The 14,391-nt window shown below is 46.2% G+C and overlaps 2 protein-coding genes across 2 annotated transcripts in view; one reads left to right on the top strand and one right to left on the bottom strand.

The window, feature by feature from the left end:
• Positions 1-4,549, top strand: part of DNAH10 (dynein axonemal heavy chain 10) — a 58,789-nt gene extending 54,240 nt beyond the window's left edge. The window contains exons 73-79 of the mRNA XM_069871255.1: positions 358-529; positions 1,011-1,142; positions 1,517-1,728; positions 1,833-2,000; positions 2,221-2,401; positions 3,434-3,579; positions 4,032-4,549. Of these exons, the coding sequence (XP_069727356.1) occupies positions 358-529; positions 1,011-1,142; positions 1,517-1,728; positions 1,833-2,000; positions 2,221-2,401; positions 3,434-3,579; positions 4,032-4,178 (1,158 nt within the window). The 3' untranslated portion in view covers positions 4,179-4,549. The remainder of the gene's footprint in view (positions 1-357; positions 530-1,010; positions 1,143-1,516; positions 1,729-1,832; positions 2,001-2,220; positions 2,402-3,433; positions 3,580-4,031) is intronic.
• Positions 4,550-4,552: 3 nt separating this feature from the next.
• On the bottom strand, positions 4,553-12,003 carry CCDC92 (coiled-coil domain containing 92). Its single transcript, XM_069871305.1, has 4 exons — positions 11,881-12,003; positions 9,029-9,175; positions 8,000-8,041; positions 4,553-7,248 (listed from the first exon to the last, which is right to left on the bottom strand). The coding sequence occupies exons 2-4, from the start codon at positions 9,156-9,158 to the stop codon at positions 6,473-6,475; spliced, it is 948 nt and encodes a 315-aa protein (XP_069727406.1). The 5' UTR covers positions 9,159-9,175; positions 11,881-12,003; the 3' UTR covers positions 4,553-6,472.
• Between the last annotated feature and the right edge of the window lie 2,388 nt (positions 12,004-14,391).

Here is a 14,391-nt window from a genome sequence, read left to right as displayed (position 1 = left end):
TGTGCAGCGGCTGGGCAGGTCCAGGTAGCGGCTGTGATGTGAAATCCTGCCGAGTGCTGTTATTTTGCAGCACTTGATTACAGCCGAGTGCGAGCTGGTACCTAGAGAAGAGGCGGTTGCAGGTAAATCACCGGTTGTCAGGAGTGTCCCAGAGCCGCTGCCTCCAGCCTGAACACTTCCTGCTTGTTCCCCCTTGAGAGAGCGCAAGAGATGTATTCGATATCCCTTGCGGGAGGCAGTGTTACACTGTGCAGTCACTGCAAAAGGCAGGAGGGGTTTGGACCCTGCAGTGATTTTTTTAGCTGTATTTGCTCCCCCAAAAGGCAGAGCGATGATGCTGATGTACCCGATTTCTAGGTCATGTATGGCGGGCGTGCAATTGATAGCTTTGATCGTCGCATTCTGACCGTCTATATGGATGAATACCTTGGTGATTTCATATTTGACACGTTCCAAGAGTTTCATTTTTACAAAGATGACAAGGTTGATTATAAAATTCCACGAGGGACTGTAAAAGATGACTTTGTTGGTAAGAAATGCATTTCCTGCTAGGTAAGTTAGCGTTATATTTTTTTTTAAAAAAAGTCTGCTTCCAGTGTATCTTCTCTGCGATGTCCATTGCTGGGCATGAGAAGTCGGAAGCGACTTCAGGCATTGCGTGTGTATATTGCAATGTTATAATCCACTGATGATGCTCTTCTTGCTTTAAATGAGCAACCTCTTATAATGGGAGCTTAGCAGCCAGCTCCTCACGTATCATTTGAAAGACAAATAATCCCCAGGTAAGCAGCACGCTAATTATTTATTACTAAATGATACAGACAGTTGCGTGTGTGTCTATTTTGTGCTTAGAAATGTTTATTGGGTCCTTGCAGTGTTACGCCACCAGCTATAGCATCTGATTTTTTTCCAGGCAGAGCAATAACAAAAATCACTGCCCTGTTCCTTCTTGCCTGGCAGCTGTGGTTTAATGTGGCACGTCTTTAGGGAGTGTGTTTTTTGTATTGCAGAGGCGATAGAAACTCTGCCACTTGCCAATACTCCAGAGGTATTTGGTCTTCATGCAAATGCTGAGATTGGCTATTATACACAAGCAGTTCGCGATATGTGGTCTCATCTCCTTGAGCTGCAGCCTCAGACAGGTGCGTTCTCTGTGCTCCTTGCCTGGGGCCTGTGATCGGGGTGTCTGGTCCGGGGCTGCCAGGTGGAGGTGGGTTTTGGCAGCTGCCCGGGTCGGTGTCTGCCAGCCCATTGCGGGACTGGGAAATGAGCCACGAGGGCTGAGGCACCAGAGCAGTGGGACTGGGAGGGAGGAGAGCAGGTGATCACTTAGCCCTGCCAGCTCGGAAGGAGTTCGAGGCAGGCAGGGATTCTTCTGGTGCAAGTACCGGTGCTGTGGAGGGTGGGACACTGATGCCAAAAGGGGAGTCACTCAGCTCTCGGAGTTCTCTTAGACAATTACTAATCAAAGGGGTCACCCGTGCAGTTAAGTCTCACTAAACCATTTTTGTTTCAGGTGAAACTGGTACAGGAATTAGTCGAGATGAATATATTGCAAATGTTGCCAAGGATATACAAAACAAAATACCCCAAGTATTTGATCTTGACCAGATACGGAAAGGTTTTGGAGCACAGATAACCCCTACGACTGTGGTGCTTTTGCAGGAACTGGAGCGTTTCAATAAGCTGATTGTTCGAATGGCCAAGTCATTGACTGAACTGCAACGTGTACGTAAGGACGCAGCTCAGCTGCTGCTGCTCACAGCAACGAGAGGAAGTCGGCCAGGCTTCACCTGCCCAGGCTGGCACTCAGGCTCTCTGTGTCTTTCCAGGCCTTGGCTGGGGAAGTTGGAATGAGCAGTGAACTGGATGATGTGGCTCGGGCTCTCTTTAATGGACAGATTCCTGCAATCTGGCAGCGGCTCGCCCCTGACACGCTCAAAACACTTGGAAATTGGATTATTTTCTTCAGAGCTCGGTACGACCAGTACGCCAGCTGGGTAAGTGAGTGCCTCCAGAAAGCTTTTTGCTTGGTTAACCTGCATGATATGCCACGTGAATTGGTGCAGAAGCCAGTGAGTGCAGGCTGCTTTCAGTAGGTTACTTGGACTGGTGCCAGTCACCACCAGGAAGGATAATGAGTCATTGCAGGACTGTGGATGCAAGGCCACAGGTGCGGCAGGAGAATCAGGTGCTGCAGGTTGTCTTTTGGACTTGCAGGTTAACAGCGGCGAGCCCAAGGTGATGTGGCTCTCGGGCCTGCACATCCCGGAATCTTACCTGATGGCTCTTGTTCAAGCCACCTGCAGGAAAAAGAAGTGGCCCCTGGATCACTCCACCCTCTACACCGAGGTAACCACGTACAGGACTGCAGAAGATGTCACCAAAGGGTCTACTACAGGTGTGTGTTTTATTGATTATTTGGCAAAAATAATAAAATAGTTAATTGGTGAGAGAGCGAACCTGCTGCGACTTCGAGCACGCTCCGCAGACTGTAGCCTTGCCTTCACATTTCACAGTCCCCGTAAGTTCAAGCTGGGAAGCAGCTGGGTTCTGGTTTCTACTTTCCTGCTCAGTATGATCTTCTTCCTCCAGCTCTTCACCCCACACACATATTGGAACTTACACTTCTCCCTACTCTCTCTCTCTTACATCTTTATATAACTGTATGCTTTATGTATACGTTTGCTTTCCTCTTAATCGCTAGAACATTACCAGTCCTAGCAGTTTTACACAGATCTATTTACAACACAAATAAATCATAGAAATATATATTTAAACAAAGCAGTAAATATACCTATGTGTGATTTACTGTGCAAATCTACCTTTATGAATTTCTGTGACTGGCAATGCTCTAACAAACTCTGGGCGAAGGGAGAGCTAAGCAGAGCTTTTGAGAACCAAACCTGACAGGGGACACAGCAGATAAAAAAAACAATTGTTTTTGCCAAATCTAACTTTCTGTTGAAAATAAAAGTCACCTCAAGGGCTACCTGGACTGTTGTTTATTTACTGACATTTCATCAAACTGCTTGGTATTTGTGCCAGAACAGCTGTACCCTGGCCCTTCCCCTGTGGTCAGAACAATCTGACGAGCAGCCTCAGAGAAGTTAAAAAGCTCATACAATATGGCTGTTACTGAGGCAAGCAGCTGCAAGCGAACCAGTGTTTATTTGTAATAACGGTTCTATCCTGTGATGCACTTGAGACAATTTTAATATGAAAAAAATGTTTAAACACAGTAGGTCACAGCTGGATTATAGACCAAACCACTGCAGATAAACACACTGCTGTGTGGCTGCAATGTGAAATGATGACGTGAGTTTTGTCCTGACCAAGTGCCAGGGGCAGCTGCCTCATACGGGTGGTGTGTCCACACCTCAGCGAGTGCGCCGCTGCCCTAACCGAGATGCCGCGTTTTCTGCCCGTACAGGCTGCTTTGTGTCGGGTCTGTTTCTGGAAGGAGCAGACTGGGACACAGAGCGCAGCTGCCTCACCAGAAGCAAGCCTGGCGTGCTGGTGGTGGAGCTGCCCATTCTGAAGATAATCCCCACAGAAGCGCACAGGCTCAGGCTCCAGGTACCGCTCCTTTGGGGACACTACGTCCCTTAGCTTTTGAACTCCTTTCTGCTTTCCCACCTCAGGAGCGGGTGGTCTCTTCCCTCTTGACACAAGCAGCATTTATCATCCCCTCTGGCGTATGAGGGGTGCAGTTTAACACATCTCCTTACAAAGGCCATCAGTAACGTTTCAGTCAAGGGGGTTAATACTTTTGTTGCCTCTTTTCCATTGGGGCAGTATGGGACGGGCACCTTGGGACACGCCTGTGCTCCCACGACTCTTTAGTTATTGCCCATTATCAGTAAATGACATAAAGGTTGTTTACATTTTTTGGGTATCAGATATTTAAGACTTATAACAAAAGAAGCGAATTTCTGCAGACAGTCATCTCTCCCAGAGGCCCTTCTTGTCCTCAGTGTCTCGTAGCTTTTTAAGCACTACTCAGTGTCCTTTCCTCCACGCTCTTTCAGAACACCCTCCGGACACCCGTGTACACAACTTCCTTGAGAAGGAACGCGATGGGCGTGGGCCTCGTCTTTGAAGCTGATCTTCACACTACGAAGCACATTTCCCATTGGGTCCTTGAAGGTGTCTGCCTCACCCTGAATGCTGACTGACAGCCTGGAAGCGCACTGGATTCTGGTGAGGGGGTCAAACTAGGCACAGATTCACACTGGGGGGGTGGGACAGTGTTCACTTAAGCCCACCTAACTTTAAATAGTACAATGCAACCAAGCTTGTGTTGTCAATAAACACATTTGAAGAGAAAAAGTGTTTCTCCTAACGTGCATTTGCTTTCAGAAAGGTTCCAGACCGATCTGTGCATACAGAAGAGGGAATGTGTTAGTCTCGCACACACAAAGACCAAGGTTTGCCTGTACGGTTGTTAAGAAATGTTTTTAATTGCCCAAAGCATCACTTCTGCTGCGCTTAGAAGCGGTGCCTTCTGTCACCCTTGAACAAGTGGCAGGGTAGGTCAGACATACAGTAGATTGCCACAAAAATATGGCAACAACAACCCAAAACCCCAACCACTGCTGGTTAACGCAATACACTTACAAATAGGAAACCACAGCAGAACAAACTTTCTTTAACCAACCATTTTCCAGGAACACAGCTTTTCCCTGTCCTTCCCCACCAATCATGAAACAACTCCTACCATGCCACCCGGGAGGCGTCACATCGAGAAGGCTTTCTGGGGCTTCAGAACAGCAAGTGCCTGAGTGGTGAGGGCGTGTGGGGCAGGGCACGGAGGCCGTGGGGTCCACGGGCAGCCACACCCTCTCCAGCCGGGAATGGCCTGCTGGGCACCGCCAGGCCGCACGGGGTGTTCCGCAGTATCAAAGGTGGGAAGAACAGCTTTTCTCATCCAGCCAGTGCCTTTGCGGGGGAAGCTGACAGCGATCCAGGGCTCCGGAGGAAGACACATCAACACAGAGCTGCAGAAAAAGCTTAAGAGGGGCAGACTACAGCTGGCAAGGGGAAGGACAGAGGGCAGGCAGGGATCCTTCATCAGCTTTCACACAGATTACGCATTCTGAGTTTTTGAAGGCACATCATAAGCTTAGCAGCATTTGGGAGCCATTGTTTCTTGCTGTTCCTACTCAGAGGCTGCAGACAAGAGTGAAGCAGAGGTGAGCTGGAGGTGCTGATCACAATTCAAGAAAAATGGCCAAATTTGTGCTCCTTTTCCCAAAATTGCATACTCTCACAGCTCTCATTATGCCTGTTGTTCCTAGGAAAACACAATAAAAAAGAAATAATCGAGTAGTCTAAGAGATGTAGGGTCTACCTGTTGCTTAGAGAAAGGAATAGGGGAACCAGGGCAAGTGCAAGACAAGTCCATCCCAATCCACAAGGATAAAAATCAAGGATGCTGGGTTCTCCTCCTGTGTGAATTGGTTACAATGGTTAAATTTAGAATTAAATACACATTTTATAGGGACAGTTCAGGTTTCTAAGCTGACAGAAGCCAGCACTGTCCCATGATTGCCCAGAACAAGGCTAAGGTTTTCTGGAAACAAAAATACCTTTACAAAAAAAAGTGCAGGTTAAAGCATAAAGAACCATTTCCATATTGGATTGCCAGTTCTGTTTTCTCTCTGGAAAAGGACCTCTGAGCCAGTATGGAAAGTGCTACAAGTGCAGGGTACTGACTGGTGTAACATGTAATGGAGCCATTCAGTCTGAAAAAAACAACCACCCCATGTTCATCCTCTTTCTGTAAGGATGTCATTAACCCTTTTAAAGAGTGCTTTATTTCCCCCCCTCCTTTTTTTTTATAAATTAAACAAAGCCACAAACCAAAGTATTTGGGATTAATCAGGTAATGCTTGCTGGGACTCTCGAGATTTTGAGAAAGAGGGAACTATGAGCGCACTTTGCAATTGAGAGCATATACATGTGAAGAAAAAGATATCCTTAGCTCACTTTAAAGTGTACGTACATCTGCATTCTTTTCCATGCTGCTGTGAGAAAGGCTTTGCTGTGGAGGTTAGCGCTTGTGTATGGAGTGAGACAGGTACAGTGAAGACAAAAGAACCACTGCTAGTTCAAACATTAACAGCCAATGCACATAGCTGCAGGTTTAAGTTAAGTGTGGTTTCACCAATATTGATTAATAATGCAGCCTGTGCCTTTGTCCACAGGTGGAGTTAGAATAAATGGAGCAGTGCTCAGAAGCAAGCAGTCAGGTACCCCTGATTTGGCCACAGCATTGAGTAGTTATATACCTTGCCATATGAACACAGTTGTATAGGGTTTCCTTAGAGGAGCATTATCTATTAATGGTGTATCTAGAAGAAGTTTGGCATGCATGGGGCATCAAAAGAAACTTTACTGCAGGTGCTATTCATCCTACAGGATCACAGTGCATAAACAGCAACAGAGTAGAGCATTTCAGTGGTTTTACTCAAACAGTTCTGTCTGTCCCTGAGTGCTTTCTGACCACTTTGCTTCCATGGACCTGATCCACTGCCAGTGTTTCAACCTCTGGCTGAGGCTGGGAGGGCGCCGCATGGTGGATGCGATGCGCCACCCCAATGTGTGCCTTGTGCGGCTTCTCTCGGGCTGGGCTGTGGGATTCACTGGAGGCACGGTCTGAAGCAATAGGTGGGATAACTAACGGCCTCTCCTTAATAAGATGCACCTCTGCTGTTTCCCTGGCCAGCAGGAAGGGTGTGGGATCAGGCATGGCATCCACATGCTCTCTTAACAGCAGCTTCCGGCTTTCCACTCCTATTCTGTAGGCCTCTTCAAACTCGGGGTTGAGTGGTGTTGACAGACTTTTCTTCATTCTGCGCCGTGGTGTCTCCGGCAGTTTATCTTTGGGAGGGGACGGCTTATAGCTGGACAAGACGGGACTGCCAGAAGGAGTCCCCTCTGAAGTCCCACTGGAACTCATCAGCTTTTTCTTTGTAGCATGCAGTTGAGAAGTTAAATAAGCAATAGTGCTTGCTCTCTGCTCTAGTTCACTTGACAACATATTGAGCTTATGACTTTTCATTTTTAACTCTTCCAAATACTTCTTTTCTCTTTCTTTAATGGTGTTTTCCAACACGATTATCATTGCATTCTTTTGTTCAAGTTCTTTCAATAATTCATTATTTTCAGCCTCTTTGACTTTCAGCTGAGCTTCGAGATCTTCACACTTTCTTTTGAGTTCATCACTTCTTGAAATGCCATTTCCTAGAAGAACAGGAAAAGCAGAAGTGTTTCAAATTACCAACAGCCATGAAATAAAACAGTACAATAGGGTTCCTTTTACCAGTTCACAGCCATAACAGAAATCGAGAGTAACTTCCGCTACTGCTCTTTAAATTACATCTTCAGAAGCACAGAGGCAACTTGTAAGGAAATGATGATGAGCTCACGGCATTCATCATGGCTTAATAGTATTGATACTAGGGAGAGAGACTTCACATGTTCTGGAGAACAAGGATCCTGGTTACTCCCAGGGAGTATTTTATTCCTGTGCTTCACCTGTTGATAACATAATACATCTGAAAGAACTAGAATCTAGCATACATATAAATATAAATATATATATAAAATAAATAAGCTTTGTGGTGTAATTACCATACCAGGTAAGTATCAATAATCGCCTCCCTCTTCTGCCCTAAAATTCACGTTCCCTGCTCCCATACAGCATGCAGAGAACTGACTGCCTCGTGAGAGAGAGGAATCGGCAGTTCTGCACTCTCTTCCTGGCTCTGTCAAAGATTTCCTTTGTGACCTTGGTAAAGAACTTGTGACATTCACTTTATAAATAACAGTAAGTCTGGAAAGTAGAAAACTACTCTTATACCTTTAGAATTTATAAAGTCAACATCCCAAGTGCAAAGGATTCTCACCTACTTGTAATGGAGAAAATACAAACATTTAAAAAGATGAGGAAGTTTAACATGAATGGTAAAATATAAATGCTATGTATTCTTACCTGACAAGTCTGAACTCTTTACAGTCAGCTCATAGGTTAAATCTGAGGAAAGAAGTTGTTTGTCTTTGTTAGAACATCATCATCTACCCCACACAGCACCTGCTGAATGTGTTTACAACGGAGCACCTCAATATAATCATAACTAATGCTTCCCCCCAGCTGGAGCAGTACTAGGAGCTCCGTGGCAAGTTATCTAGTCTGGAAAACAACCAGAACTATCAGGTGACACCCTGCTTTGTTTCTAAAGGAAGAAAAATCTTTGCTTAACGATTGCACAGTTGTGCCCAGAGATACATGCTGACCACCCTACATCTACCCCGCTGGTGGGCTTTGTTGCCGAGGTTTCACAGCTAAAGTAGGAAGCATGGATAAGCAGGATTCTTGTGGTTAAGCATGAAGAATTGGCCAAGAAGGCCAATGGCATCTTGGCTTGTATCAGAAACGGTGTGACCTGCAGGTCCAGGGAGGTTCTTCTCCCTCTGGACTCGGCACTGGGGAGACCGCTCCTCGAATCCTGTGTTCAGTTCTGGGCCCCTCACCACAAGAAGGATGTTGAGGCTCTGGAGCGAGTCCAGAGAAGAGCAACAAAGCTGGTGAGGGGGCTGGAGAACAGGCCTTATGAGGAATGGCTGAAGGGAAGTGGGGGTGTTTAGCCTGGAGAAGAGGAGGCTGAGGGGAGACCTCATTGCTCTCTACAACTCCCTGAAAGGAGGTTGTGGAGAGGAGGGAGCTGGGCTCTTCTCCCAAGTGACAGGGGACAGGACAAGAGGGAATGGCCTCAAGCTGTGCCAGGAGAGGTTTAGGCTGGACATTAGGAAAAAATTCTTCACAGAAAGGGTCATTGGTCCCTGGCAGAGGCTGCCCAGGGAGGGGGTTTAAGGCCCGGGTGGACGAGGTGCTTAGGGGCATGGGTTAGTGTTTGATAGGAATGGTTGGACTCGATGATCCAGTGAGTCTCTTCCAACCTGGTGATTCTATGATTCTATGATTCTAAGAACCAGATCAGCACCAGCACCCTCTCCCAGCTACCTGTGCAGTGCTGCTGCAGGCGCCGGATCTCTGCGTGCAGGCCTTTCAGTGTGTTGGCATGTTCTTTCTGGAGAAACAAGAGGTTCTTCTGGGCGCTCTGTAGCTGGTTCTCCAGGTTTGAAGCTGCCATCCTGACATGCAGGTACCCTGTCAGTAAAAGGATGTAGAATGGTAATGGTGAGTTATCTTACACATAAAAAGATCCTCACTCTACAGCCAGGATCAGCAGGAATTTCTGAATTCTACTATTAATGAACCAATATGCAACCCAGCAAATGCCACAAAAGGTTTTTCTGTTTCACGACTACTTCAATTACAAGTGTTCTAAGTTCATAGAAAGGCTAATTATGCTCTAGGCCAGAACAGCATAGGGAACTCATTTGTTTGGAGTTAACACATTTAAAGGATTAACTTCAGACAGACTAAGTCACTAATCCTGTTACAAGATAAAAGTGGAGTTCTGAGAAATGGACTAGTATGTCCCTCTGTTTTGTTGGGGGGAGGCGCTCCACTTACCTCCAGGGATACTGGAATTAGTAACATCCCTGGACAAGAGCAAGAAAGAAAGCACTAAAATGCACCATATCTAAATGCAAATGGGAAGTTTTAAGAGGCAGCTGGGCCCATCGACTTCCCCCAGGGATATGGTTGCTGTGGGTGCTTCAATGTCACTGTGCGATCACGAACCCCGCGCACACACAGAGCCTCACTGCCAGGGCATGTGGCGCTGCTCCATCTACAACAAGTTTACAGAGACTACTGGTTCTACACAGGAAGAACTTTCCAGAAAATTGATGTCCTCAATAACTCCACATGACCACACTTCAAATGTCTTCAGCAAGAGAGCTGTCATGCTTGGGAATCTTTCTGAGAACTCTTGAGAAGCCAGCCTTCTTCTTAAGCAATTCAGGAGTATGATGACAGCACAAAAATAGGGGCACAGACAAATTCTAGAGAGCCAAGCTCATTGGGACACCAGCCTGACAGGCAGTGGCACATCCTGGGTGGGAATTACACAATCCATGGTGCAAGAAATACTTTCGGGGGCACAAAGCAGCCCAGGGAACGCGGTCACAGCCTTTGGGCTATCACAGGGGCAACAAGGAGTGGTTTGGCAAGTGGCTCTGTGCACTCCCTGTGCGTAGCTGGTGATTGGCCTGCCAGGGCTGGGAGCCACAGCGGCCCTCTCGTGCTGCCAAGCGATTCAGCCAAGGAGGTGGGAGATGGATGAAGTGGTTGGGGTGCTGGGTTAAACACTGCTGATGCACCATGAGCATTAGCTTTGTCATTACAGAATGAAAGACTGAGTCCCTTACCTGTGTAGTTGTGTAAAAGCAATTCAGAGCATTCAGGTGACAAAACATCAGACCTCCCACTGCCTGGACAACCATCTGCACCAGCATCACCACCAGAACTGTAATTATGGGACCACACAGCGTGCACAGGACAGACCTTAATTCTGCCTCCCAGCCAACCTTAACTGCTTGCTCTGCCACCTTAAGTGTTTTCTACTGGGCTCTCCTGGTATGTAGTTTTATGACAGAAATGTGATTCTGCAAGTTTAAAACACGTAGAACATACAACTCAGTGAAGGCGACACTCCTGTCGTGCTTAAACACAACACAGCCCTGAGTTTAATGTTATACTTTCTACACCCCAAAAGAACACCGGACTCTGCGCTCCTGCACCTTGGTAAAACATTGTCGGGGAGGAGGGGGATAAACACACACCAACCCACAGAGCCTTCCTGATGTCACGAGTGACCTTAACTGACACCATCAGCAACTGCCTTATCCCTATAGAAGCATTGATCTGATTGAGAAAAAACAAAGTGAGCATGTAAAAGACATTCAAGGAATCCACTTCTGAGCAAGAGGCAAACCAGAGTTCTTGGTTATTTTATAACAGAGATCAAAGATTAAATTCAGTGCTCGAGACAGAGGGTAGTGGTGCCAGCTTGTGCTTTGTGGAGCGGAACAGCATCATTTCACAATCACCATCAACAGAAAGCAAAGCAAAAATTATGGGCCAAGGCCATTCTGAGAAGAAGAAACAAAACACGAGTTGTGGATCTGGGCTCTTGCTCTACAACTTCTGAAGAGTGGCTCATCCAACCCGAGACTGCTTTCCAGAGCCCGGCAGCAGGGGCACTGGGACACTGCTGGGCTGCCACAGAGTAGCCCTTGCTGCCCACAGCCTCTCTTTAGGGTGAACTACAAATCTCATGGTGATTACGGTGGGGCTCCATGACTTCTAGGGGGCTGATGATACATTACCAAAGGGACATCACCCTGTCTGCAAAGCTGACTTCAGACAGAAGCTTTACTGAATTACTCAGTCTAAGCAATCTTTATACTCCTACTGAATGCGTGCGACAGCAGAGTAAACCCTCTGGAGCCCGCGCCTTCCCCACCGCTGGAGCTCAGGCTCTAGCACTCCAAGTCTTAGAAGGGATTTTTAATCAATAAATGTATTTTCCAAAGGCAATTCTAAGCACTGACAGTGCTAGGTGAAAGGGCAGCCTACACATAATATCCCAAAGCCTTTACTGTCACAATGGTTCCTAACAGCAGCTTCACCCCTGTAACTATCATCTGAACAGGAAGACTTCAACGCCAGCCACAAGCAGTAAGTGTAACTCAGTCTTTGGACATAAACGCAGTTTTTAAAAGCTTGTTTATAAATTTTAGAAAAAGCAAAACAAGGCCATCGCTATTGATCCTCTCAATTGCTTTTTCATCTTGATCTCTTGCATCTTAAAGATCACACTAGGATTAACTACTCTACAGAAAACAAAAAAAACAATCAGAGGCCGCTTGGTTTTATAGGCTTAGGAAGAAAATACAAATTACCTGCACTGGAGCATCCTCTTCCCCGCAGCACCGTAAGTTAATCAGTCAGAGCAATTAAAACAATCCCCTTTGAATTTTAGCTGCAGTCTCTCTGCGCAATGTGGTTCCTCTCCTCAAAGAATCAAGGATCAGAGGTCTGACTTTCTCACAAACCTTCTGCAACCTTCCGACACTTTTCTTCACTGCGGCCTGGTTGCCGGTCTGCTCATCTCCTTCAGGGAAAGGGGAGGCACCACGGGAAAGTCACCGCTTCCACAGAATTTCTGGGCAGCAGCTCCTGTTCAGCCCCACCCAGTCACGTAATTTTAGACAGGACACAAGCACCAGAATCTCTGCATGTGTGTGCTGGGAAATGGTCAAACCCATCTACCCTAAAAACAGAGAAAGAGGGAAGTGTCTTGCACAGCCACTACACAGAGAAGCTTTTGCTACAAAACCTGCTGAGAGCTGTGAAAATTAAGGATATATTCTAAGCCACTCTTCATTTTGTACCTACTTTATACCAAACCTTAAACCAAAAATGTTATTAAAGCCTGATATCGTGATGAAATGGATGTCAACTGAACCACAAGAAGGATGTTGAAGCTCTGGAGCGAGTCCAGAGAAGAGTGACGAAGCTGGTGAGGGGGCTGGAGAACAGGCCTTATGAGGAGCGGCTGAGAGAGCTGGGGGTGTTTAGCCTGGAGAAGAGGAGGCTGAGGGGAGACCTCATTGCTCTCTACAACTACCTGAGAGGAGGTTGTGGAGAGGAGGGTGCTGGGCTCTTCTCCCAAGGGACAGGGGACAGGACGAGAGGGAATGGCCTCAAGCTCCACCGGGGAGGTTCAGGCTGAACATTAGGAAAAATTTTTCACAGAAAGGGTCATTGGGCACTGGCAGAGGCTGCCCAGGGAGGGGGTTGTGTCACCTTCCCTGGAGGGGTTTAAAAGACGGGTGGATGAGGTGCTGAGGGACATGGTTTGGTGATTGACGGGAATGGTTGGACTCGATGATCCAGTGGGTCCTTTCCAACCTAGTGATTCTATGATTCTATGTGCTATCTGTCAGCCAAGCTCATTAGAACAAAATTTCAAATATTTTTGATCGCTTTTGCAGCTATACTTCTATGGAAATTTCTATTGAACAAATTAGAGAAGAAAGAAACCTCACACCCGCAGTGGAACAGCTCTCTCAGATACCCACAGATCGCCTGCATTTCACCCAGGCTGACATTCAGCAATAATTATTGCTGTAGGAACTTTGTTTAGCCAGCGCCTATCTAAAAAGCCAGCCAAACCGCCACAGCAGAAGCCAACTGAAGAGAAAATATTTATCTTTCTAGAACAATATCAAATTGTTTCATGCCTCTAGAGCTAATACAACTGAATTGGACACAAAAGGATTGAAAATATGGATAGAATATACAGGAAGTCAGACCCACAACCTACCCAGTTAATTTGTTGTTGGGCAATTTTACCAAACAGACCATTTCTGAAGATCAGAAATACGGGGTTAAAAGGAGGGAAACCCTCTCTCAGCACCACACTGCAGAATCGCTCTGGCAGTTACTCTGCTTCTCAGGCACCGGAGTAAAGATTACTGTAAAGGGCCTGGAGACATCACGCGTGTTTTTCCAGGACCAGACCCCGAGAGAGCAGCAGGTGTCCTGGCCATGGCCCTCCTGGCTGTTCAGACGCACAATGCGTGCACAGGACAGGGCAAGAGGGGACAGTACTGCTTGTTGTCCAAATTGTTAGGATTCGGTGTGATTATGCTCTTAAAAAGCCCACCCAAACCATGTAATTCAATTTAAAGCATAATGGCTGAAAACAGTGTTTCGCGTGTGTTTTATTTAAAGAAGTGACAGCATGAGAATCTGCTGATTTATGACTGGGAAGTCATTTTACACAAATAGTTTTCTCTGAATAGTTGGGTTTTTAAAACACAGAAGGTTTTAATTCCTGGTTCCCCCACTTACAGCCAGTTTGCATATTTTGTACATTTCACAGCACTTCGCAACTAATGAAATTCCTTGTTTGTGTCACTGGAGTAAAGATCCAAGGATATAATGCAAAAAATATAAATGAATTTTTAAAGCAAAAACCCTTGACAACTGTCACAAAATTAAACCGTGCATTGGAAGTTGAAAAAAAAATTAACAGCTCCCCTTTAATTCCCAAGTGGACCATTAGTGAAAGCTACTATGATTGCATAAAACATTTTATTTAATGTTAGTCTCAAATTTGCAGCAGCTCACAGGACGTGATGCAAGTGAGACCTGCTGACTCAGGCAATCTCAGTCAGGAAGAGAATGAACTCATGAGATGTAATGAAAAAGAAACAAATAATAAAAAAGAAATAATAGTTTCTTTTAACACAAGTCAGTTAACATTTTCCCACCACTTCTACATGCAGATGCTCTGACTTAGTTCCAAGGAGTTTGCTTAGTGTGATTTACAGCTACTCCAAGTTCCTTAACAACTCGTAACCCCTTGTTTCTTGCTGCCTAGTATTCGGCCACAAATTGCATCC

Source organism: Phaenicophaeus curvirostris, chromosome 17 (genome assembly GCF_032191515.1).
Source record: "Phaenicophaeus curvirostris isolate KB17595 chromosome 17, BPBGC_Pcur_1.0, whole genome shotgun sequence".
Taxonomy (NCBI): Eukaryota; Metazoa; Chordata; class Aves; order Cuculiformes; family Cuculidae; genus Phaenicophaeus; species Phaenicophaeus curvirostris.
Note: the sequence above shows the minus strand (reverse complement) of the source record. Positions and strands in the feature narration are given on the sequence as shown.